The sequence below is a fragment of the Pipra filicauda genome, unplaced genomic scaffold (genome assembly GCF_003945595.2).
Source record: "Pipra filicauda isolate LSUMZ 115617 unplaced genomic scaffold, ASM394559v2 scaffold39_size4671491_pilon, whole genome shotgun sequence".
In the NCBI taxonomy this organism is placed as follows: Eukaryota; Metazoa; Chordata; class Aves; order Passeriformes; family Pipridae; genus Pipra; species Pipra filicauda.
The window spans coordinates 1,043,492-1,067,959 of record NW_024104531.1 but is presented as its reverse complement, the minus strand read 5'-3'; the positions used below and the strand labels follow the sequence as shown (position 1 = coordinate 1,067,959).

General features: G+C 40.2%; 1 protein-coding gene across 6 annotated transcripts in view; it reads right to left on the bottom strand.

Moving 5' to 3' along the window:
• Positions 1–4,753: 4,753 nt before the first annotated feature.
• Positions 4,754–24,468, bottom strand: part of KLF12 (Kruppel like factor 12) — a 246,814-nt gene continuing 227,099 nt past the window's right edge. For 5 of the 6 annotated variants that reach the window (XM_027713527.2, XM_027713531.2, XM_027713529.2 and 2 more), the window contains one exon: positions 4,754–13,961. In XM_027713527.2, coding sequence (XP_027569328.1) covers positions 13,780–13,961 — 182 coding nt within the window. In that variant the 3' untranslated portion in view covers positions 4,754–13,779. The remainder of the gene's footprint in view (positions 13,962–24,468) is intronic. The other variant, XM_027713532.2, reaches the window with a different exon arrangement.

Sequence of the window (24,468 nt, the reverse complement as noted above, 5' to 3'; positions counted from 1 at the left end):
GAAACTTGCAGAATCACACGTACTGTGGTACAGGAACAAGCATCTTGTCTGGGGAGTGGTCAGTGCCGGAGGCTAAAAACTTGTGCTGTGTGTACATCTGTGGAGGCTCATGTAATAACTACAGTAAAGTTATTATAACTAAAGCAAAGGTGCTGAGGCTTTGATTACAAATGTCAAACAAAATGGGAAACAAAGCAAGTCTGGGGAAGGAAAAGGGTCCTGTTCCTTGTTCTCCCCCCCCTACCACATCACAACAAGCCACTTTTCAGCCTTTGTTTTATTAGCTCCAAAAGCCTTTGCAGTGTTGCCTTCTAGGCACACTTGTAGAGTCCTGGGAAGCTCAGAGTTTTCTCTCAGTTACACTGAAAAGCCCCAGATGGTCTAAATGATCGTTTGTAAACAAATGAATAATCAGAACCAAAAAAAGCTCTGCAGAAACCCTCTACCAGCCTTTTCTAATTTTTTACAAAATGCCTCAGAAACAGCTTGCATACTTCACCAGCAGACTGAAACAGCCATGTTATCAATTTGCGCATATGGAGACCAATTTTGTCTCAGTTAATTCCAGGCTTTCAATTTCCATGAAGCTCCTTCTCCCACGCTGTGACTCCTTCTGGAAGCAGTGAAATACCAGACCTCTGTTTGTCTGAGGTAGGGTCCCAGGGCACCCAAGGAGCAGCCCCCATTTCCTGCTTGCATTACTTACCTGCGGACCCATCCACCAGTCAGAATGCGAGATAAGCCTCCCAACATAGCTGAAGCTAAAACCTCTGCTTCATGTCCCTGCTGTCCTTTGGGGCTCTGCCTCTGTCTGTGCCTTTGTGCTGAGGTGGCAGTGCTGTGAGCAGGACTCCAGGTTGTTCAGGTGACCTTGGACCCCTCTGTCATGGGGGGGGCCATACTGTCTCCTCTCAGATGCACCTTGCAGGCTGGGCTTGGGCTGAACTCATGCTGCCAGCGGGGGAGATGAGAACAGGTCAGGTCTGGGGGGCACATGGGGCTTTGGAGAACCCCTTGAAGCACCAGCTCATGCATGGGGAATAGACACAGAAGGAATCTGAGCATTCGTCTCCTCCCCTTGACCTTTCATAGAATCATAGAATGGTTTGGGTTGGAAGGGACCTTAAAGATCATCTAGTTCCAACCCCCCTGCCATGGGCAGGGGCAACTTCCATGAGACCAGGTTGCTCAAAGCCCCATCCAACCTTGCCTGTAATACTTCTAGGTATGTGACAACCATTTTTGGCTCTAACATCTTAAATTAAAGAGCTTTAAAACTGCTATTCAGCTGTTGCATAGCTACATGGACACCCACCTCCCAAAGATATTCCCAGTAATGCTCCTGGTGTCCACAGGCATGAATTCGTAGACAGACTCCTTTAGAAAGAGCTAGTCAGTATATACATACATATATGCATACAGTGCACGCATGTATAAATATATATATATATACACACATATATATGTACTAAGCAGATAAATACATGTACTTGCATGCCTATACGTGCCAATGTAGACACAGCAGATATTTAAGGACAAATGAGGAATTAAAGCAGCCTTCTCTGCTGGATAAAGCGCTAGATGGGGAACAGTTGCATCCTGCTTCCTGCAGCAGCCAGCCTTCTCTTTTGGCCACTCATTTCCATGAGACTGTGGAGGTAGGAGAGAAAGCCATTTCCCAGGAAATTCCCTGCTGTCCCAGCCTCAGCCACATACCGACAGGCTCCCTGCCATCCTAGTAATGAAACAGTTTCACAGTGGTCCTCTCTCAAGTCTGCTGGTTCCTCAGAAACGGTGACACATGGTTGCATCTGCCACGGCTGGATTTGCCTCTGCTGAAATGGCAGGATGGTCATGATCCTGGCGGAAATGGTTGAGATTTTTTCCACCTCAAAATCCAACCCGGTGTGTTAGCTAAGGTACCACAATGGTGCTATTTGCAGTAGTTTCTCTTCTACATACATGACATATATAATGAATGTATTTAACTGTACTTTTCCATCCAGAGACTGCTAGACAGAGACAGGAAAGTCCTTTCCAGAGCTGCAGGGTTCCTTATTTCCGTGCAGTATCAGTGATGGCATTTCAGCCATCAATGCTGCCGCACATGCTGTGCTGCATATGTCACATTTACGATCCCATTGATCATGGGAGAGGGAGATTTAATAACTCCTTACAAACTGCATACCAGAGCCTCTTCAGGGCATTGCATTCGTAAAAACACAGAGTGGAGCCCACAATAAATGTTACAAGGGGAAATACCTTTGACTGATAAGAAGCTGAGCGGATGACAAATCACAAAAGCCTCCAGAGAAACCCTCAAGAGCAGATAACCTTGAGACGTACCTGTATATAAAGATTAAACAGCAACTCAAGCTCAGTAGAGATTTATAGCGCTTTGTAAGCATCTCGGTTTCACTGTTTGCTTTTGCAGTAGTTTCTGGACTTTATTGTTAGTTTCTGTCTGTTAATACTCTGCATAGGCCCAAAAATACAGGTGTAGAGAAGTCACCCCAGAAAAACAAAGGATTTGTTTGAAATACTTTACAAGGAGATTTTACAGATCAATATCCCCAGCAAATGAGAAAGATAACCAGAAAAGGGCACAGTACACTTGTGAGCAAGGTTGTGCAAAGATACAAACAAAAACATAAAGGATAAAATATATTGACATGTTTCAGCTTACTGGCTAAATCTGGTTATTCATTCCTTTGTAAGGGGTAGTTCTAGTTATTATGGGCTATATATTTTTGGTAAGACAAATATGTGAGGCAGTAAATGCCTTTGGGAATATGCTAGGAAGACTACGGCTACTGCTTCTATTTGGGTCTTCTCACAGAAAATACCCATGGGTATAAAAACTGTAGCCAGTTATGGGCTGGGTCAAAACCTTAATTGGGGAGCCCATTCTGCCTAATGGCTAAAGTGGGAGAGGAGGTACTCAAAATGGGTAGGTGCTACTATGAAGATCAGGAAACACTTTCTCACTGTGAGGGTGACTGACCCCTGCCACAAGTTGTCCAGAGACGCTGTGGAGTCTTCATCCTTGTAGATTCTCAAAAGCCATCTGGACACAATCCTGGCAACTGGCCCCAGGTGTCCCTGTTTGAGCACGGGCGGTGGATCAGATGACTTCCAGAGGTCCCTGCCAACACCTCCCATTCTGTGAGGGCATTTTTTGCTTAACTACTGAGTCACTGCAGCTTCAGTCAATTGCCTTTTGTTCTTTGTCTATTTAAAGGGTATAACTTTGCCCAATTTGCAAGGATGGGAGGCTTGTTCAGGGACAGGTTTCCACACTGTGCACCACAGGCATTGCTGAAGACTGATTATGTCTGTGGCAGTCTGCCCCACAGAGATGGCTTCTCTTCGGAAAGGACAAATACTTGGTGACCACCAAAATCTAGTTCCCCTTTCAATTCCCAACCAAAATCTTGTGCCACTGGGCCACAGTGCAGCAGGCCACAGCACAGCAAGCAGGCCTGTCACCCAAACCTCCCACATATGGGTGCATTTCCCTATTACAGGTTGGACAGGATGACTAGCACTGTAAATCCATGGGTGAAAGTGCAGTGCCAGAGCTCCACCCGGAAGGCGGGCAGGTACCCCAGGTTCAAGGATGACGCCAATGTGGTTCTTTTATGCCCACAGAGAGGGAACTGTCCTTATCTGATCCAGCAACTCGATGTGCAAAGTTGAAGGTCGTTACCAGCGGCCACTCCTTGTCATGCTCACAGAGAGCCAGACATGCCCCGTAAGATGTACTTAAAACAATGTGCCAACTTTTCACTCCAAGTGGACTGTTCAACAACAAAGGAAAGAAAAGGGGAATAGGGATTAGATGACAATTGAGCAGTTGTTTGTGCAAGTGGAAGAAATAACTTTTCAGGAACAGAGCGTGGGTCAGGGCAGTGGATGGTGTGGGCGTTCACTGGAGAGGTCAGACTAAACAGTCAGTGATGCATTTTATACTTACAGCACTGTTGGGAGAAAAATGAAATTAAGCACACACAGGACACTGATGAACAACAAACAACTTATTGTGTGGAAAGCAGAAGTGCTTTGGAAGGGCCAGTACAACTATCTGATTTTTAAATTCATCAGCGGTTTTAGAGATTGAAGATCTGTTCTAGCACAGCTTTGGTTCAAACACATCTCTTCGTAAGGCTCAGAGGTGTCCAAATCACTTTGTTTACTTGTTCCCCTCCCTGTAACCATGTAACACTATGGTTTTTATTAGATGAATTATCATATCGGTTAAAAGCAAGCAAGTGGAAATTCATGGGAAGGGGAAAATTAATTTTAAGGAGAAACTTCACCTGTAAGGGCAAAGTGCAGCTCCAAGCCACTGACTTGACATCCACAGATGTCCTAGACCGACTCAAACGGAAGGAAGCTTCTTTGTGGAATGGTGAGACACAACGGAGAAGCTCACAGGCCTCAAAATGTCCCTAGGAGCAATCCCAAATACCAAGTCTCTTCAACTAGGCATGAAGTTGCTGTTTCCAGTGTGCCATTACCCTTCTCTAGTAGCTGTTCCTTCACTTCAGGGGCACACAGTGAACAAACCCCCTCTTGGCTGCACAGGTACCTCAAGGAAGCTGCACATTAACTGTACCCACCTCTCTACACACCAGGAAAGGACAGGGGCAGAAGCAAAGCAAGACAGACACAGAACTCCATTTTAAAGTACTTAGGGAACTCAGATTATACAGTAATGCAAAATATTTTTATATCATACCAGGACATTCTTGTTTATGCTGCTGAGTGCTATTTTATTTGTTCCAGCTTCTCCACAGATGCACAAACACTATGAAAGGAGAAAGAATGTCTACTCTCTGTGATGGCTTTTAAAAAATCAGAAAAGTAAAATCCATTTCTTAAGCAAAAATTCCATTAAAAATCACTATATGTTTATAGAAAACAAAGGTTTAATTTAAAAAAGTTAATAACTGGGTATTCCAGAAGCTTTGAGTCATCCACAGTAATAATTAGGGGTTTTGTTCCATACAAAATGCTTTATTTAACCTTCATGCCTCCATTCAGATAATTGTACAAATGCATACATTTAAAGGTTTAAACTCTATTTCAATTCACAGCTCAATTAATAGGAAAGTTGAATACAGAAAAGCAATGCACCAACAAAATATGTCTGAGACACCATTTAAAACGATAACACTTGTTCATTTAAACCTTTGAGAATAGAGTGGAATAATCATCCTCTGAGAGAACTTCATTAGGGGACTCCCTTTACATTATCATAGGGCAAAAATCACCTTTTTACAGTAAGAGGAAAAAAAGCTCTGAGTATATTTACAATACATACACTATACATAAATACAAGAACAACACTTACATAATATTAATAAACTTATAACATAGGCATTGCCTAAACACTACATAGTATATAAATGCAGAGGAAACTATTGGGAAATTAGATCTTCAGAAGTTTAATTCTGGAAGAAAAGTAATTTTTGTATTTAAAAGCTTTTGAAAAGAAGGCAAAAGAAAGACTTAAAAAACGTTTGCTTGCTAGCACTGGTATTTTTATTCCTTTTAAGTGTAGGACCTCTATTGACACTATTATCTCTATAGGGTTACCGATAATGGCCCTCCCTTTCGCATCTTATCTAGGAAAAAGACTGAGGTGCTGTACATACTAATTCCATTGCTGTGAAGCTCCGGTCCCAAACGAATTACTTGGTAAATGACGGGATGTTTTTGTATTTTTACACAGGAGGATCAAATGAACACTCATTGGTACATACAACAATAATGACCTGATCAGAAGGAACAATTTGGGGCCAAATGCAACCCCATCCTTAGCACTTCATTCAACTAATGCCCTAGGGGAATTTGCTTCTTCCATAAGTAACTTGGCCAAGAATGGTATTTTTCATTATTGTTGTTTCTTCCTAAACACAGCTGAAAGAACTTTCTGATTTAATGGTATTTTTGACCCCACATGTTGACAGCAGTGTCCAAATCTCTCTTTCCCTTGAAGTGTATGAATACATGTGTCTGTGTGTGGGTTGAAAGTCTTAAGGCTGATGGTGTATGAAACTTCAGTAATTCATTACTATCTCGGTGTATATTCTAGAAATGTGCAAATGGGAAATACAACTTTTTAAGGACAGACAGCAGGTCAAGAGAGCATATTGTGTAGGTGTTCAACAAAGAACTTAAATTACCAAGGAAGCCATGTATAGCACAATAAGGAAAGAAATAAACTGTGCCTTTTTTTTAAGATGCAAATTTAGCAGTGAAAAATAGTTTGAAACCAGAAATGACAACATGGAGTCTGAATTGTGAAAAATATTAGTTAAGCCATGAAGATTTGGCTCAAGCTGACTTTCCAAAGAAGCTCTTTTACATACAGAAAGGCAGGGTGAGGGAGAAAAGCGGTATCTGAACCTATTTGTGTATTTCATGGTTCATGCTTATGACAATCCTTTAAAGCCATCACCTGTGGTCCCCTACCAGACACTGAATCGTTGGTTTTTAAATGCAGAGGTCACAGTGAAGAGCAAGGTTTAGCAAGTCAATGTGTGAACCACCTCTTCTCTTAAAACTGACAATATCTTGGCTCATTGAAACTTTTGACACTGAATTGGGACAACAGGATCTCAAATAACTTTTTTCTATTATTTTCATAATAGCTAAGGAAGAAAAAGAAAACCCAAAAGGGAAAAACCTCAACATGAAGGGAAAAAAACCCTGGATCATTTTGGGCTGGTGAAGACAAGGTGCCCTTTCCTACACAAGAACTAACACATGTAAGGCCGGAATCAGCCAAACCTTCCAACACGGCAGGTTTCTACAGGTGCCCCCTTGTAGGGTTGCTGCTCCAGAACAAGGAACCAAACTCTCCTCTCCAACAACAGCTACAGCTCAGGTACAAGGTACAAAACTAATGTTTCCTTTGTCCTTCTTGTTCTTCATTCCCTGGTGCCCTCCTAAAATCACCAGCATGAGTTGTAATCTTTTGTGTGCTTAATATCTGAAGATCAAACTCAGGACAACAGAGGAAGCATATGCATGTTCTGAAGGGATTATTTCTGCTAGTGGTTAACAGTAAAATTTTTTACTTAACTAGCAGTCTTGACATGCGATTAACCAATGTGTATGAACATCTCATTATTTTACATGTGGGTTCATGTGCTTCTTTTTTTTTTTGCACCTGCACTTTCATCTGTATATGAGCATCTTTGTGCACACACAATTCTGCCTCAGTGAGATTCCAGCAGCGACCCACCGATGGCAGTGAAAGTCTAGATAAAATGTTGCATTTTTTAAATACAAAATTCTGCCTGGATAAATTACTGGTACAAATTCAGAGGACAAAAAGCAATCTTCCTTGTCAAAGGCGTTAGGACAACCAGTTACATTTTCATCTTCAATAAATTAATTTTTAGAAATAAAAGAAGCATGAGGGCTGGCATTACACTGCTATTTTAAGAATCCATTAGCACTAGTTAATATTTACCAAAAAAAAAATTTGAGAAAAAATAGAGTGCAAGAGTCGCAAATGGCCGTTAACTGGTAAGATCAATTAGTCTACTGATGCAAATGTTTAGGCCACCCAATATAAAAATCTCCACACTTTATTTTAGGAATATCAACTTCTTGTTTGCTATTTAAATAGTCTCTAGACTGATAGTCCTGTTTTTCACTCACTTGTCCCCAAAAGAAAGAAAAATGATATATTTTGTCCACTCCTGAAGTCAACCATTTCTAAGATGATATTAAATACTATGAGCACTACATGACAAATAGAAAGGAGACATAAGGTCAACTCTGTGTTTCCAGAGTTCAATGCAAATGATTTTTCAAGAGAATCCCTGTTCTATCACATTCCCTAAAAAAACCTCCATTGGGCTTATTGCTGGTTTTTGGATTACTTCACTAGAGAATACCCTGGATACATGGGTACAACCAACATAAAACAGGCAGAAATCCCCTAAAACACTGCTTGACAACGACCTCCAATCACATCTACTGAGAATCGATACAGCTACGAGTCATTTGTAAACTAAGATTTATTTTCTTCTTACAAATATATGACAGATGTTATCTGAGAAAATAACTAAAACCTTTAACACAGTATCTCAACATGTGAACATACAAATGGCACTTTGTGTTTGTTTCTGTGCTGCATTATTGTTCTCCAAGTAAAATTTAATTTTCACCTTACTGTTAACAGAATCCCGTTAAGTTATTGCTGTGTAAAAGTATAGGAACATCCCATCAGTTCTAATTACAGGCACTTTCAGTTTCTGTTTCACTTTTAAAATAGATTTTAGGCTATCTCACTGAAGTCTATGTGTACCTTAAATGTCAGAACCATCCTGGTACAATTAATTTTCTTGACATGTTACTGCACCTAAAAGACTAAACTCCCCCCGAATCAGCAAAAAGCAGCTGCCTATTTCAGCTCTGCAACCTTTAATGAAGATGCATTGTAGTCAGGGAAATACAAGAAAAAATAAAATCATATGAGTGCTTGCCATTACTGTATCTGGAGATCACTGTAAAATGCCATAAGGAAAAAAAAAATCACAAACCCCCCAAACCTTCTATATGGTTTTCCTTTTGATTAAGTGTTTTTTACCTTTATTCAGTCAAAGACATGGAGCGTTGACTTATTTTACACTGAAGGACTCAGTGTAAATGACTTTGCTATATCTCACGCCACCTGCAAAACAGCAAAGAAGTGGCCACTCCATTTTGCAGAGAAAACACGCTCTGATAAAACAGAACAATTTACTTCTTGTGTTTTGTCAGTAAGTTTTGCAAAGCATTATCTTACCAGTTTTCCCAATGAAAACTAAAGTATTTTTTAAAAATATACTTCATTTAATCTACTTAATACCCCATGTAAAATTGTGAGTTGGAAAATACTTTTCCACTATCACATATATTGCAGAATATTTAAACTGTTACAAGTATAGTAAAATAATTTCAAGTTATTTTGATTTCTAAAGATGCAGTATCCTTACAGTTACATATTTATGCTAAAACCTGATTTATTGTGGAGAATTTAAGCCTTTTCAAGGTACCAACGGGCATGACGTCATTAGCATACATTACACAGCAACTGTTATGCTACAGCAAAAATGTGAAAAGAGAACAATCTTTAAATTTCTCTGTGCACTTTTCCAGTTATGTATCACAGACAAAGGCACAACACAATAACATGAGCTGGTTTCTTAAGGTAGTATTTTCCGTAACAGTGTTTATTTAAAATTCTTCCTTTTCTGATTTTTTTTTTCATTTTAATTTTTAATAAACTTTTTATTACCTGCACATGGGTAGAGACACATGGAAGTGCTGGGGTTTATATGCATGAGTGTAATGATGAGCACGTGGGAATAGCGTGGATTTACTGAATGATCTTAAGACTTGATTGCTGTGGAAGATGCAGTTTCACACACTGACCTTTCCAAATCAAAATTCAAACTAAAAAATAAGTGGGATATTGAATCAAACTTACTCTGATTTTGAGGTACTCATCTTCAATAAAGGAGAAAGAGATTTTTTTACATTAAACAACATTTATTATCAGAAGATAAATTTATAAATGGCAACTAGAATACATTTTCAATGTGGCTAATGGAAAACGAGACTTATGATTACTGTTATTCCCATTATTAAAGGGGAGAAAGGCTGTCCAGCTATTTGTCCATGCTCTGTGCTGAGTTTACCCCAAACATCAACATCACTGATGTAATTTTCAACACTGTTAATTTTGTTATACGTTACTCCAGCAAATAATCATACATACAAGTCAGTCTAAATCTATTTAATTAGTTATGTAAGCATGAGAGAGAATAAGGAATACTGCATCTTCATCCCCAAGTTAAAAACTGCTGTTGCAATGAGCCAATTTTACAGTGCTGAATATAACAGGTGCTCAAAAAATAATGACAATTAAAAATTTTAGAAGTCCTGTAACAAAGCTGTCTGCTCATTGCATTTTCCTATAATGCTGGCTACTGAGATTTCCTGTCAAATCTGTTTAAATCTTTTGAAAACATATGAAATCTGACACTTGGCGGTATAATTTCCCTTGGAAGCTGTAATGGGCAATGTCACAGCATGGTGGCTATTACCTATCCTTTACTCAAAAGCCTAAATCTCTGTTTCTCTGGAAGAATGGGACACTGATATATACTTGTGTCTCACAACTGCTCAATTAAGATGAACCTACTACATTGTGTGAAGATGATATCTCATATTTCTGCATGCTACATACGATGTAAGCCTTCGCCATGGTTATGAAATGTCATGGACCTGCAGTGGGATACCAGGACTTTTGAGGATACTACCCTGGAGCAATTGCCCTTGGTCTTTGCACAAGCACATTAGTTTGGCAGGTCTGAACCACAGGCACTGAAGGCAAGGACACCCTGAGGATCTGGGGGACATCAACTCCACATTCAAACACCCCCATTCCACAGAGTAACTTCTCTTAAAATATTTCTGAAGGGGAAAAACAGAAAACAACCTCAGAAAGTATTTGGGATCAAAGTCTGCAGGTGCTGGTAGGAATAAGAAACTTGTCAAGAACCACACTGGGTACTTGAAACCCAGTGGTGGACTACTGCTGGTTGTGTAAGTTGTCTGGAGGTAACAGCACCACGAGAAGCCCTTGCACATGTGCTGGAAAGGTTGAGGATATACTTCTTGCCTGCGAAATAATAAAATATAGCACAAGCTCCTTTACCTTTTGGCTTCATTCTGCTACTATTGACATACTCTGTGCCTGTGTCCCTTGGCATGAGTGCTGCTTTAACCCTCTATCACTTTAGGGTTCCTTGAATAAAACCAGGCCCTCTTTCTGTTGCAGTGTTTCCAATGCATAAAGTAATGGGCAACAAGCTGAAAAACCAAGGATTCACACAGAACAACCTCGGCCTTGGGAGATGAGCCCCTCCATTGTCTTTGATACATATGCTCCCCCACTGGGTAGTTCAAAGCTCAGTGCCGAAATTTAAGGCCTCTCAATTTCTCTAGTAGGAGTTTTTCTCTCTTCATTGACTACAGGGGAAGCCTAAAGAGGAACATTGATCTCTCCCAGTTACACATCTCTGATCAGAAACACTGATCTCTCAGTAATATCACATCCTCTTGTACACTAGCAGAATGCCCTCTAGAGTTGCTGCTCAAATAGATTTAATTATCTATGGGAGAAAAAAACCATGGGTTCCAAAAGGCATTCTGTATACCATCGGTTCTTCAACTGAATTACTGCTATTCAAATAATTAGTTGGTAAAATGTTCCTGGGCAGGAAAACAATTTTATCAATTGACTTCTATCTGACCTGACTGCTTTCCCTAAACACCGATGACAGATGCATTGAACGGGACAATACTGAAGTACACAAAAGACAGACCTCAGACGTAATCCATGAAGCACCTCACGCACAACACTTGACAACCATTTTTTTAAACCAACAGCAGTAACGCTGCTGGTAAAGACACAGTTCTGCTGCCCTGCAATGCCTCGTGGTCCATCCTGAAGCCCTGATCTGTCCCTGATTTGGAGATGGATTCTACAGTGTTGTCGAATTTGGTGGAAGCTGATTACCAACATGGTCAATGGGAATTGATCAAGGCATTTTTCCCTCCATGGCTGTGAGTAGTTTGTATTGGGTTTCTCTGCTGACCACTCAGTGGGGAGCCTGAGCTTCTACAGTACTAAGTTCTTCTTTCAGAGAGCTGATAAACTATCCAGTATGGGGAAATACTAAGGCTATTTAAAGACAATCAAACTCTGGGGCCTGTGAATGCTGTTATAAAGTATTATCCCGGTCACAGTAATCCTCAATTAACTGTAATTGCTTTTGTATCTGTATGGGTACTCTGTGCTGCTTTTTCCTAAAGATTACCTTGATTTCAGAATCCCCACAACATTACTATGTTTATTTCAGGAATCAGATATTAACTGGGATGGTCAAACATTTAAAAACAAACAAGTGGCATTACAAGTTTAATCTGTGCAATTCCTGGAACCAAATACTCATAATTAAATGCATTGCAAAAGGCCTTTACGTATTCATCTTTTATCTCTAAGATATGAAAATCTCAACACTTAAAAAGTCTTGCCAAGCCTCCTCTTTGTCAAATTTAGCTGAATAGGCAGATCTTTGTGAGGAAAGAAAACAGAAAAACACTATTCTGTTTGCATGAATAACTGATGACTAAGAGTTTTTCTCTTTCCTATATAATTCAATTAATACAAATTGGTTCGCAATTATAGGGCTGTATGGGAAAGATCAAGAATTTTCTTTTATTTAATCTGAAAAGGCTTGGATTGAAAATCCCACCAGAGGCAGCCACTGGTACACGTATAAAGGGCCATTTATATCATACTAGACAGCTGGCAAAATCTTGTTATTCCCTAACTCCCAGGGAGAAACCTAATGTCTTGCAGAGCACCACTGCAGAAACATTTCTCCTTCCTACTTACAATTCATCCACTAACTCCTCAACTATCAGCTCTTTCCTGTATCTTTCATGCTTTCCAGACACAAGTATTATGTTAAAGGAAATAAAAGTACTTAACTGTGGTACCTAGCAGGTCAGTGAAACCATCAGAAAGATTAACTTTAATGCTTAAATCCTACATGCTATTTCTGCATACCCCCCACTTCTGTTGGTGTGGAGTAAATTATTGTCTTAAGAGCCATTTTACCTTATTATTGCTTTTTCTCTGCAAGAGATGTAGCCATTTCTTCTCTGCTTTGTTCTGATGATACATTCAATTCCATTTCACGAATGGCTACACCACTAACCTTGGTACCAGCAAGTACAAGATCTGACTATTTCCTTGTGTTCAAATAATGGTTGAGGGGAAGAGGATACCTGCATGAAAGAAAACTGCACATTGAGAATGGGGTAGTAGTTTTTAGATGGGGTCTTTCTATATAAATCAGAAAATGGTTCTATATAAGTCCATGGTAAAATACAGATACTTAATATTGTACTTTCAGCAGAGATGCTGCTGCCCTTTGCTTATTTTACAGACTTCAACAACAACAACAAAAGAAAAGAAAGGGAAAAAAACATAAAAGAAAAAGTTTAAATGGCTGGTGTCCATTAGGGCATAATGACAAATTGTGGTACAATATTAAAATGCCACTACCGTTATTGCAAAAGTCTGATTAAGTGACCCGTCAGCTTCAGCAGCAGGATCTCTCCAGCAGAATCTTCTTGCCTACTCACACGCAGCTTGTCTGTAGCACAGCTCAGGTGTAATGCTGACACCGGCCAAATGGTATTCAAAACAAGGGGAAAAGATGGGGTAATACAGATCTAGCGGTCTTGCTTTCATCATCATCATCGTCGTTGTCGTCATCATCATCATGATCGATTTGTGGTATCTAAACCTCCAATCAGCAGTGATTTTTCAGGAACAAAATGTCTGGCAGCTGAGAAAACATACAAGCTATAAACATTTTTTGTCAAAGGATGCAGCATGTAAAATAATGCCCATTCCTGTAGCATTTCGGCTGCTATTTCCCAGGTGATTGCGATGACATTTTCAGGGTTAGCCATGCTGAGGGGCAGACGGGGTTAACTTCAGATGGCGAGGAGAAGAGTGGCACTTCTTTTCCTGCTTCTTTTTTTTTTTAAATTTCTGTTATTCTTTTTTGTTACAGACATCAGGGAAAGCCCTGCCTGTTAACACTGTAGAGGGGGATTCAGCCCTGCTGAATTCACTCTGGGTAGTTAAGAGACCCAGCTCTTAAACTCGGCTGGAACAGGTAGCGTTTCTCAAACCAGCATGTGCCTGCGGCGGTGGAGCGCCAAGTGATCTGAGCGGGAAAAGCTGCGGTCACAGTCTGCACACTTGAATGGCTTCACTCCCGTGTGCTTGCGGTAATGCCTCGTCAGTTCGTCGGATCGAGCAAACTTCCAGGTGCAGCCTTCCCAGGTACATTTGTAGGGTTTTTCTCCTGTGAGGAACAAAAGAAAGAGGGAAAAGGGGGGGAAAAATCAGGTTGTGACTTTCCCCTTGTTGCTATTAATCCCCACAATCCCCTCTGCATGCTTCCCATGAACACCCACTGCCTAGGGGTTGCTTTAGGCCAAATTACACAATTATGAGCTACGAGATCTGCTGAATACAAGGAAAAGGGCCTTGAGATTTATCATTCCTGTGGCATTCATATAACTAAGAAAATCAACAGGATTAAGGCAATAATATAGATCCTACCTTGCAGGGGCGATGCGGGGATTAACATCAGGACAAAGGGCTGTGTAATTATTCTCATAATTACCATATGAGTTCGTTACCCTCATCTTGTCAGGCTACACTTTCTGCCCTAAGAACCAGACTACCTGTTATTTCTTCAATTTACCATGGGCTGCCACAGACTTCCAATTATTTTATGAAGTTTATGAAGGTTTCTCATTATTTGTGTAAACAGCACTGCAGGACATTTCTTAGCAAGCTGGTAAAAATGAACTACTATTTTCCAATGAAACATAAAACCTGCAAAATGTCCTCTTATTTACTGCATTTATTTTCAGTAAAATTAATTTTGCATAAGATGTTACTAGGAACCGTGTACAATTTTTAAATGTACTCAGCCATGGGACTTCCACAACACTGTTCAGAAACACCCATATACTTCAGTGAGCTCAGACTTGGGCTAAGTGCGGATTTTTGGAAAATCCCACCCTCTGCTTTATATTTAAAAGTAAGAATTATGTACGCCCCACATTCTACATTGTACTCTGTCAGAGGAGATTAATACAGCCAAATAGGATTTGGTGCTTTCATAAAGCAAACTATTATAAAATCCCATTGTTGCCATGCTTGTAGACTATACTTCGTGATTTCTATCACCCGCCCTCAAACAGGTTAAATGCCCTTGGCAGTTACCTTGATCTCACAGTTGAGTGTGGACCAAAACTGAGGAAAGGAAACTGTGTGAGGTCCGTATGTATCTTCCTTTCATGTGTCAAAAATTTTACTTCCCCTTCTGAAACCAGCTAATCACAACCAGGACAACAAAAGAGCATCTCTGCAACAACTGTTTGCTTTGTCAGGCACAATCATTCCTCAGTTATTTATTATCTCTTATGAATCATGAGCAGCTTGCAAGAAACTATTTCAATTACACGCACCAGTGACGCAACACTTGCTTTGTCGTAGGCAGAACCTCCCTCCTTGCGTCTCTTCAAAAGTCAATACATGCTTTACGAAAAGAAAATTTCCAAGTATGAATATCATCACAAAGTTCAAACAGTCCTGAAAAATCCAGCTGTAAAGGCCTCTGTGAGGAAACTGAATGCTGTAGAGACATCAGCATGACATGTCAACAAGGTTGTCAGCATCATTTGAGCTCCTTGGGTCGGTACCTTCTGTGCACCATCTGGGCTGTGCTGCAGTTTTGATGTCAGACGGGGGTGGCAAACAGTTGCTGCAAGAAGACCCCAGCAATTGGGGCGCTGAGGTGACCACAGCCTCTAGCTGCACCAGCAGTGACTAAGTCTAGATAATTTTACACTCCTTAGCCAAGCACAAAGCACCAAATAGTGTTCGTTGCCAGCGGGGTGGATGCAGCATTGGGCATCTCAAATCCAGCAGCTGCTGTGAGCTGGACAGGCAGACACAAGCTACACGGCAGATGGCAGGCTGCACATTTGCCAATGACACAGTGCTACAAAATGTGCCTGGATTTGCCACCAAACTGTCTTACATACATATTCTTGCCACAAACGGTGCGGAGCACCGTACAAACATAGCAGTACCCCCATCCAACTTGGCAGGTTGATTCTAATGCTCTTGTCACATTGCATCAAGTTTTCCAAGTGCATCGCTTGTCCTGTCCATCCTCAATGTACTTTTAAACTCTCTTTTTGGCCAGATACTGCCCCTGTTGGTTTCTTTGATCACAGAGACCTCCAAAGCACAGTGTGGAGATATTTCTTAAGCTTTAAATTCTTACTCAAAAGCATGTGAAATTCTGTATCTCTCCAATGACACAGAATCATAAAATTGCTTAAATTGGGCAAGACCTTTAAGATCATGAAGTCCAACCATTAACCCAGCACTGCCAAGTCCACCACTAAACTGTGGCTCTAAGTGCCACATCTACTCATCTTTTAAATATCTTCAGAGATGGAAACTCAACCATTTCACTGAACTGCCACAGTAAAGAATTTTTTCTGAATATCCAACCTAAAGCTACCCTGGTGCAACCCTGGTGTAACTTGAGGCCATTTCCTCTTGTCCTATTGCTTATTACTTGGGAGAAAAGATCGATCCCTACCTCACTACAACCTCTTTTCAAGTATTTGTAGAGAGCAATAAGGTACGCCCTGACCCTCACTTTCTCCAGGCTAAAAAATCCCAAGTCGCTCAGCCGCTCCTCACAAGACTTGTGCTTCAGACCCTTCACCAGCTTCATTGCCCTTCTCTGCTCTAGCACCTCAATGTCCTTCTTGTAGTGAGGGGCCCAAAACTGAACGCGCAATTTGAGGTGTGTCCTCACCAGTACTGAGGACAAGAGGCTGATCACTGTCCTAGTCCTGCTGGCCACACTATTTCTGATACAAATCAGGATGCCGTTGGCCTTCTTGCCCACCTGGGCGCTGCTGGCTCATGTTCAGCCGGCTGTCAACCAGCACCCCCAGGTCCTTTTCCACCAGCAGCTTTCCAGCCACTCTGTCCCCAACCTGTAGCACTGCATGGGGTTGTTGTGACCCAAGGGCAGGACCTGGCACTTGGCCTCATACTGTTGGCCTTGGCCTATCCAGCCAGCCTGTTCAGATTCCCCTGCAGAGCCTTCCTACCCTCCAGCAGATCAACACTCCTGCCCAACTTGGTGTCATCTGCAAACTTATTGAGGGTGTACTCAATCCCCTTGTCCAGATCACTGATAATGATATTAAAGATATCTATGAAATCTTCCTCCTTGGTACACAGAATCCCAGATCTTCTTTCCCTTAGTAGAAATCAGATAACCCGATGCAGGAAGGGATGGTTTGTAAGAGAAATACCAGAAATAGTTTGTTCATCCATTAAAACAGCATCACTCCAGGTAAGAAATCAAAGTCAGCTGCTGGAAGGATGTGAGTGCAGGTCACTCAGCTGGAGTTCCCACGTGTTGCTTCCAGCGTCCCTCCTCATTGAGTCCTGCCTACCCAGCCCTTATAGAGCTATGTGTAAGAGACAGGACCAACCACATTCCTTGCAAGCTATTTACACCACTGAAGGAGAATCACTCTTATAAGCTCAACCTAAGAGGACCTTTCATTATTTTCAATTAAATATATACATTTAGTGTAAGAAGGAAAAAAACAGCCAAAGTAGCATTACTCTGAAGACATTCACTCATATGCATCTTAATAAAGCCACTGTTAAGAAAACTGTGAAAAATATGATTGTTCATTAAGATTAATCAACATTTTACGCAACCCTCATTTTTAGGGAAAGAATAATACTACTACTTTTCTACTGAACGGCTGCAGTATCTGTGCATGGACAGGTGCTAGAATAAAAATGCTCTTCATAGGCAACACAATAGTAACTCAACCTTTGTTTGGAAACATCCCAGACACAAAGACTAACCACTGGTTTTGTCAAAACCAGAAGACCCAGGAGTTGAAAGGGTGGAAAAAGGACCAGCAGAAGCAGAATTGCTAGAAGCTCAGAAGCTGGTGCCAGGTATCACACACCACAGCTTTGGCTGATGAGCTTGAGCACTCACAGCTGAAATTCTCAGTACAATCAACAGAGAGGAGCTGGACCTCAGCGGGGCAACCTAGAAAGCAGTGAGTGAGGACGTGGACAAAACTAATCTGTTAATTGGAAGAACCTAACCCCAGTGCATATACCTCTCTATATATCCATCTCCATTTCAAGACTGGATTGCAGTGGAGTTGAAGTCAAATACTCAATGCTTTTGACTCAGACACTTCCGTCTCTGTGCAAGCACTTGAGTTTAAGTGTTTAAGAAACTTCTGGGCTCAAAGTGTGAGCACATTTCGACTCCTCATGCACCCAGACACTCAAATTCTCATTCAGCTCTAAGGAGCAAAAGCGGGTGGTGTGAGTGTTGCCCAGGGTGGTGGAAACAGAAGAATGAAGAAGTCAAAATAGCAGATAGGTTTTGGAAAATGGTAGCAAGGAGAGCTGCAGAAAGAGACTAAAAACCATGCAGCAATTAAGAGGAGGAGAAAAGGAAAACTGGAAAAATATTCAACCCTGTTAGTTCAATCTTCTGAATCTGTAAAATTTTAGACTTAAAGAAGCTAACAATTTAAAAATAGATGCCTGAAGCTGTGAACGTTTTCACAGGAGGTGACTCTACTTCTGCACCTGCCTTTGAGGGCTCTATTCTTTGTCCTGAAACCTGACAAAAATAGCCCCAAACACAGAAATTCTATTCCAATACTATTCCACAGTTTTGTCTTGCAATATATAGATAGTAAAGGGTCCAACACAACAGGCATTTACATAGATCAAGAGAGACCCTGGAGTATGAAGAAGTTCTTCTAGACAGTTCTCTGTAGAAAATGAGTATTTTCTACTGTTTGGGGAAATTAATTATGAAGTTTTGAAGGTATGACTCAATACCTCAAATGGAACTAGTAGCTTTTTAATATTCTATTAACAAAACATCTATTTCTAAGAGCTCTCCAAACCCTTGCCTCTTGTAGTCCCAATGCCACAATACAAATTAGTTTAATTACTTTTATTGTATTATTTTTCCTACCCTACCATGACTCCTCTCACTTAAGCACTTAAGAACATGGTTACAGCTGTCGCTCATTAAATCTTCCAAAACTCAAAAAATACTGAATTAATAATGCTGAATAATGACCACTGTTCAGCCAGTGATTCCAAAATTTTCCAGCCTTCACACAGCCCAACATCTGTCTTCCCATATCTTTATTCGTGTACTTAGAAATCCGAAGATCATTCACCCAAGGGAATAAATCTCTCTCAGACTTTTACTTTACAACCCAATGACATTCATATATTCCTTACAAAAAAAGCTCTACCTAGGTATCAGCATAAGACCATGTCATGTAACACATGAAGGAACCAGGCTCTGTTCTCTGCCATGTAGAATTTCCCTCATGGTACACTCCTCAGCAGTTATCCTCTGCCCATCAACTAGCTGGTATCACGGTATTTAATGCCAGAAGCTTCAAAGACAGGCACCACAAAACCACCATGTAAACAGTTATGGGTTATTCTGCCAGCAAGGAAACTGCCCTGTAACTCCAGGAAACAGAGCTGGTCTTATGTTCCTTAGGCAAGGAACTTTATTTACTGCAACTGCAGATGCCCTGTGTACTCTGTGTGCACTTGCAGTTCCTTTCATTTGTGTATTATTTAAGCTTCATTTAATCAGCAGTTTAACAGGCTCTTGGCAACCATGTCATTAAGTAACCACGAAGTAACACTGTATACTACCAGGACTCAAGTTGTAAACTGTTCTCCTTCTCTGGCATGAACTCCCCTCTCTTTCCAGTATCACAGGTGAGTGCCACGTCCCTTCGTATGTGTGTCCTTTTTAGACATTCCTATCTATCCATTTTTTCTGCAAACAGAACTGTCAGAACTGTCACCATGACTGAGTTATTACATCACTTCTCTGCAGCCCTGCCTGCAATAGTACTCAGCATTTTGAAACACTGGGTAACACTTACTCCACATAAGAGTCAACTAGAAAATAAACTACAAGGGACTGTACAGGGGTAAAGGTTTAGCCATCTAGTCAGATTTCTTTCTGTATTTAGGCTTTCATCACCCTGTGGAAGAGCCACATGCTGAAAATCCACTTCTGAGAAAAACAAAGTCTGAAAGTACGTGGAAACAAAACTTGACATATAAGTTTGTGTAGTGTTTCCAGACTGGGTGGCTGGGAGCACGGTGGAAATGCTGCCCCTCACCACATTCACAAAATACAATGGGTTTGAGTCAAATTTGCACAGTTTATTAGGTGGTACCTGCCGAGGTCTACTATATACAGACACATCTGTACACCCCACGTTTCTACTGCCATTACTCTTGGAAAAGTATTCTCCACATAAAAATAGAGCGACATCCTAAGGATTTAGCCCAAAACAAGTGGAAAGAAAATATTAAACCAGCAAGCATGCCTCTGCCTATGTCTGATGATGCTACATTTTCTAGTCAAAGTGAACAGATCCGCAGCTTGCAGGGTTGAGGACATCTCCTGGTGATTCCTGGTTTGGTTCCTTCTACAGGATATTATGCAATATATGTAATGTGTAGTTTTTGTGTCAGCTGGTTTCAGGTCTCATGTAAACACTAGAATCATTCTGAAACATATGGGACAGTCACACTTCACCCATACTGACAGGACTCTAGAAGGGGAAATCATACATTGAAGACCACAAATAATCGCTAATTCAATTTTGCATTTCTACTAAAACCAAGAAATTTCAGGCAAAAGAGATTCTTTTTACAGCAAAACCACTATCTGATAATGAACATCCTCAGGCACTCGCAGAGGAAGAGGGGAGCTTAACTTTCAGACACAAGGGAAAGGGAAAAATGACAATTCTTACATTTTATGTGATATTTTTATTAGTATAATTTTTTAATGAAAAAACAGCACTTATAAAGCACTTTACATTTCCAAGTGCCTTATAAAAGTTTTTTGAAAATGTAACTACTCATAAAAGTCTGTCTTCATAGTAGCACTGCATAACAAATATCATGTCCATTCTGCAGGTATGAAAACCAAAACAGCTAGCATCAGCAGCCTTCCCAAAACTGCAGAGAATGTGAAGAGCAAGGCTATGACTTACATATTAGGAAAACCTTAATTTCTGTAATGAAAGTGCTAGACCTTATTTTCATCCCTTTAAAAGTTTGGAATATTTTCAACCATTTTGAGCAAAAATCCAATTCAATTATTTATTTAGTTACTAATTCACTGTATCTCTTTGGTGAGCACAGGTAATTTGACTTTTGTGTTTCAGTATTGTCAAAATATGCAAATAAAATATCTTTCCAGGAAGAGATTAGTTTCGTATCAGTTGAGCAAGTCTGGCAAAACAATTTCTACGAACAGAACAGGAACATATTGTGCTGCCTGGGACACGTCTTGAAATTCAGGTTTTTTCTTTCTTGTTCTCAGTTTGACTTAGGCAAAGCACAGGGACAAAACAATTTCTTTAATTCAAAAATATAGTGCCTACCTCCACTTTAAAAGAGGAGACAGAACTTCATTACACTTTGGGAGCTCTTGAACTAGTTATTTACAAGCTCTACTTCTGATAATTCAGGCTTCTGCAGAGACTTTGCTCCATAATGGGCCATACCAAGCGCTGTGCAACATAGAAATGAATTAACGCTCTGGGACAGGACTAGTTATGTACATTGCCAAAGGCACTGCTGATGCAAAATGATAAATTTTAACTCCTGTAAAAACAGAAAAAGTAAAATATTTGGAAATGTAAAAGGTCTCTTCCTGTGCACCTGAATCCAGGAGCTAGACCAAATCCCAACAGTATATGACTGTTTTTATTAAAAGTTTTATTAGCTTTCCTGAAATTTGTTTCCTGCATAATATGGTACATATATAAATATTTAGTATATGTTAAGTGCATATATATATATATATATACACTTAACATATATATTACACACATATCTGTAGTGGAAGAGTCTTCTTTCCTCCAGATACAGCAAACATATGGGACTACTGAATTTCCAATGCTGTGTGGAAAGGCTGAGATTTTACCTCATAGCAGCCCTCACTCACAAAAGTATTGGGAAAAGGTGATGTAACAGATCCCTACTTCATCAGCCAAGCGTAATGGAGGGTACCAGCAGACCTGCATACTTACTCTATGTGGGGTGCTGCAGGCTTGGGTTTTAGTCTGGCCTCTCCAAATAAAACAACTTTCCTTCACTGTGGTCCATAACTGCAAGGGAGATGTCAAACAAGCAACACTTCCCTTTCCATCTGCCTACAATACTGGTACTATCACTCCTCCTGGATGCTCCAGGCATAGCTCCACCATGTTCATCAAGAGAAATACTTATGTTTCTCAGTAGCAAACTTAAACCTTCCACTACCTGTAAAAAACAAAACAACAAAAGAAACCTGCCAAAGAAATTAAGAAAAAAAAACCCACCACAAAAACCAACAAAAAGGCTCCAAGGGATGAGCTTTGTCTCACACAGTTTTGCACAACTGATTATTTGTTGTTAACACTGTGCTAGAAGTCAGGCTCAAGCAGAGGATGAAACACTGGTGTGCTGGGCTGTCTACATAAATAAGACCATTGAGAAACCTACCTCCCATTTAAGTGTGTTGTGAATGGAATTAAACTTTCCAAATGAAGAAATACCAATTTTTATCATAATAAAAAGCAGAATAAATATATATAATACTAGAGAAAAATATTAACTGACAAAAATATGCATGAAAAGGGAAAAGCTCATTAGATTAAATGCGATCAAAATACCACTATTTCATATCTTACATGGAGAAAACATAAAGTGCAGAAAATAACTCCTCCTACCCAAGTGTCATCTGAGCTTTTTACTTTCCCATGAAACAAGAAGATTTTGTAAAATTTACCCAGGTTTCTAACACTTATTTGCAAAAATGTGAAGACTGAAAACACTACCTTTCAGGATCTACCTCTTGTTTCCTCTTACACATGAAAAAGGAAAGTCTGTATAAAACACTAAAACAAAGGTTTTTGTGAAGCTTACTTGCAGTTTTGAGCATATTCCACTCTCAAAGACTCTATTTCCGATGGAAGGTTGGCCTGACAAGGACAGGATGGGCACAAAGAACTTCAGACACAGTTACCTAAAGATGTGAGGTATCACCAGTAATGGGCATGTCAGTAGTAAGTTGCTATCCTGTTCCTCTGTCAGAGACTGAGTGGGCTGCAAGAGTTAAAGTACTTGGAAACCCTCCCTGTACTGTGTCTTTATTCCTCCAGGTCTGGGTGCAACATCTGGGAAAGCATTTTGGAAGTAATGGGAGTAAAAGAGGTCTTTCTCGCCTTCATGCCACTTCAGGGCTACACATGGTAGACCACAATCATGCCTGAGACCTCAGATGAACTGCAGTTCTTTGGAGGTAGAACATTAAGTACTAAATGGCTGGCTTAGAGAAAATTTAGTTCTGCATAATGAAATTATCATTATTCCCTTGTGCCACACACAGACAAAACACATATGCACCCCATATTTACAAAGTCAAGGGGCACCATTGCAAATATTTTTCATAATCTAGAGACTGAAAGTAATCACAGATGCAATTAGACTCGCTTTCCCATCAAAGTATCTTGGAATAACCATACAGGCACTCTTCCATATCGGCACAGCATCAGACCTACAATGCAGAGGAATGACTCCCTGTGTGTAAGGTGAATTCAGAGCTTGCAAAATGTGCCAGAAATGAAATCATTTATCTTTCCACAGAGCAGCTATTGGAAGAGAACTGGATGTACAAGCTTCTTCTGGTACGGACACCTGCCTGTAACTAGCTGGACTCAGATAACTATCTGACTACATCCAGAGGTTCCCCTTCTACATCACCTTACTAGGCTGCAGTGGCATTGGTAAGCCTGCCTTTACACCCTGGTGCATACTGCACCAACAGTCATCTGCTTTTAAATATATTTCTGTCCTGAAATGTGAACCCCATCACATCAATGGGAATAGGCTGAGGCTTCATGTATTAAATAATCTGTTTATCTTCCGAAGAGAAACTTCATGAAGAAAGACTAGAAAAGCTAGAAAGGAAAACTTCCGTGAAATATACTCGTTTTCACATTGGAAAGCTCTACTGTTTATTGAAACTGGCAGTAAATTTTAAACACTAAAAGAAAGTATTTCTTAAAAAATAAAAGCATCACCCAATACAAACAGAACCTTCTATTTTACTTAAGACAAATTAATTTTTAAATTGCCTTTGTTTATCTAAATTCCCAGTTTCTGGAACAGCATATGAACCTGCTGTTGGAGGTTTTTTCACCTGACAGATTTACATGGAGGAAAGAGAGCTCAGGAATAAGGAGCACATAAGACATGAGAAAGAAAAACTGGGCTTTTGAAGAGTGAGTCTGGAGGACAGGTGATAAAGAGGTGTTGATTTTAAAGTAGACCAAAAATCTACACAGTTCAAGTAAAATCCAGAAGGATTATTTAAAAAATGTTGCTTCTTCCCAACATTTGTCTAAAGAAGGGACTATGAACCTGTAAATATCTCTCCAGAGCTTATAGTTAGCAAAAGGCACTAAACAGACCTTAAGAAAACAACAGGTAATGAATGAAGTTTAAAAGCATACAGAACAAAAATAACTTTTCTGGTGCCTCCGACTTCTTAAGTCCATTCTGAAAGTGCTCAAAGGAAAATGTGAACAAAGACTAATGACAGAGGCCCTTTCGTATTAAAATAATATATGGTGCAACAGTGAGTGAGAGGAATGCAATGTTTGAAA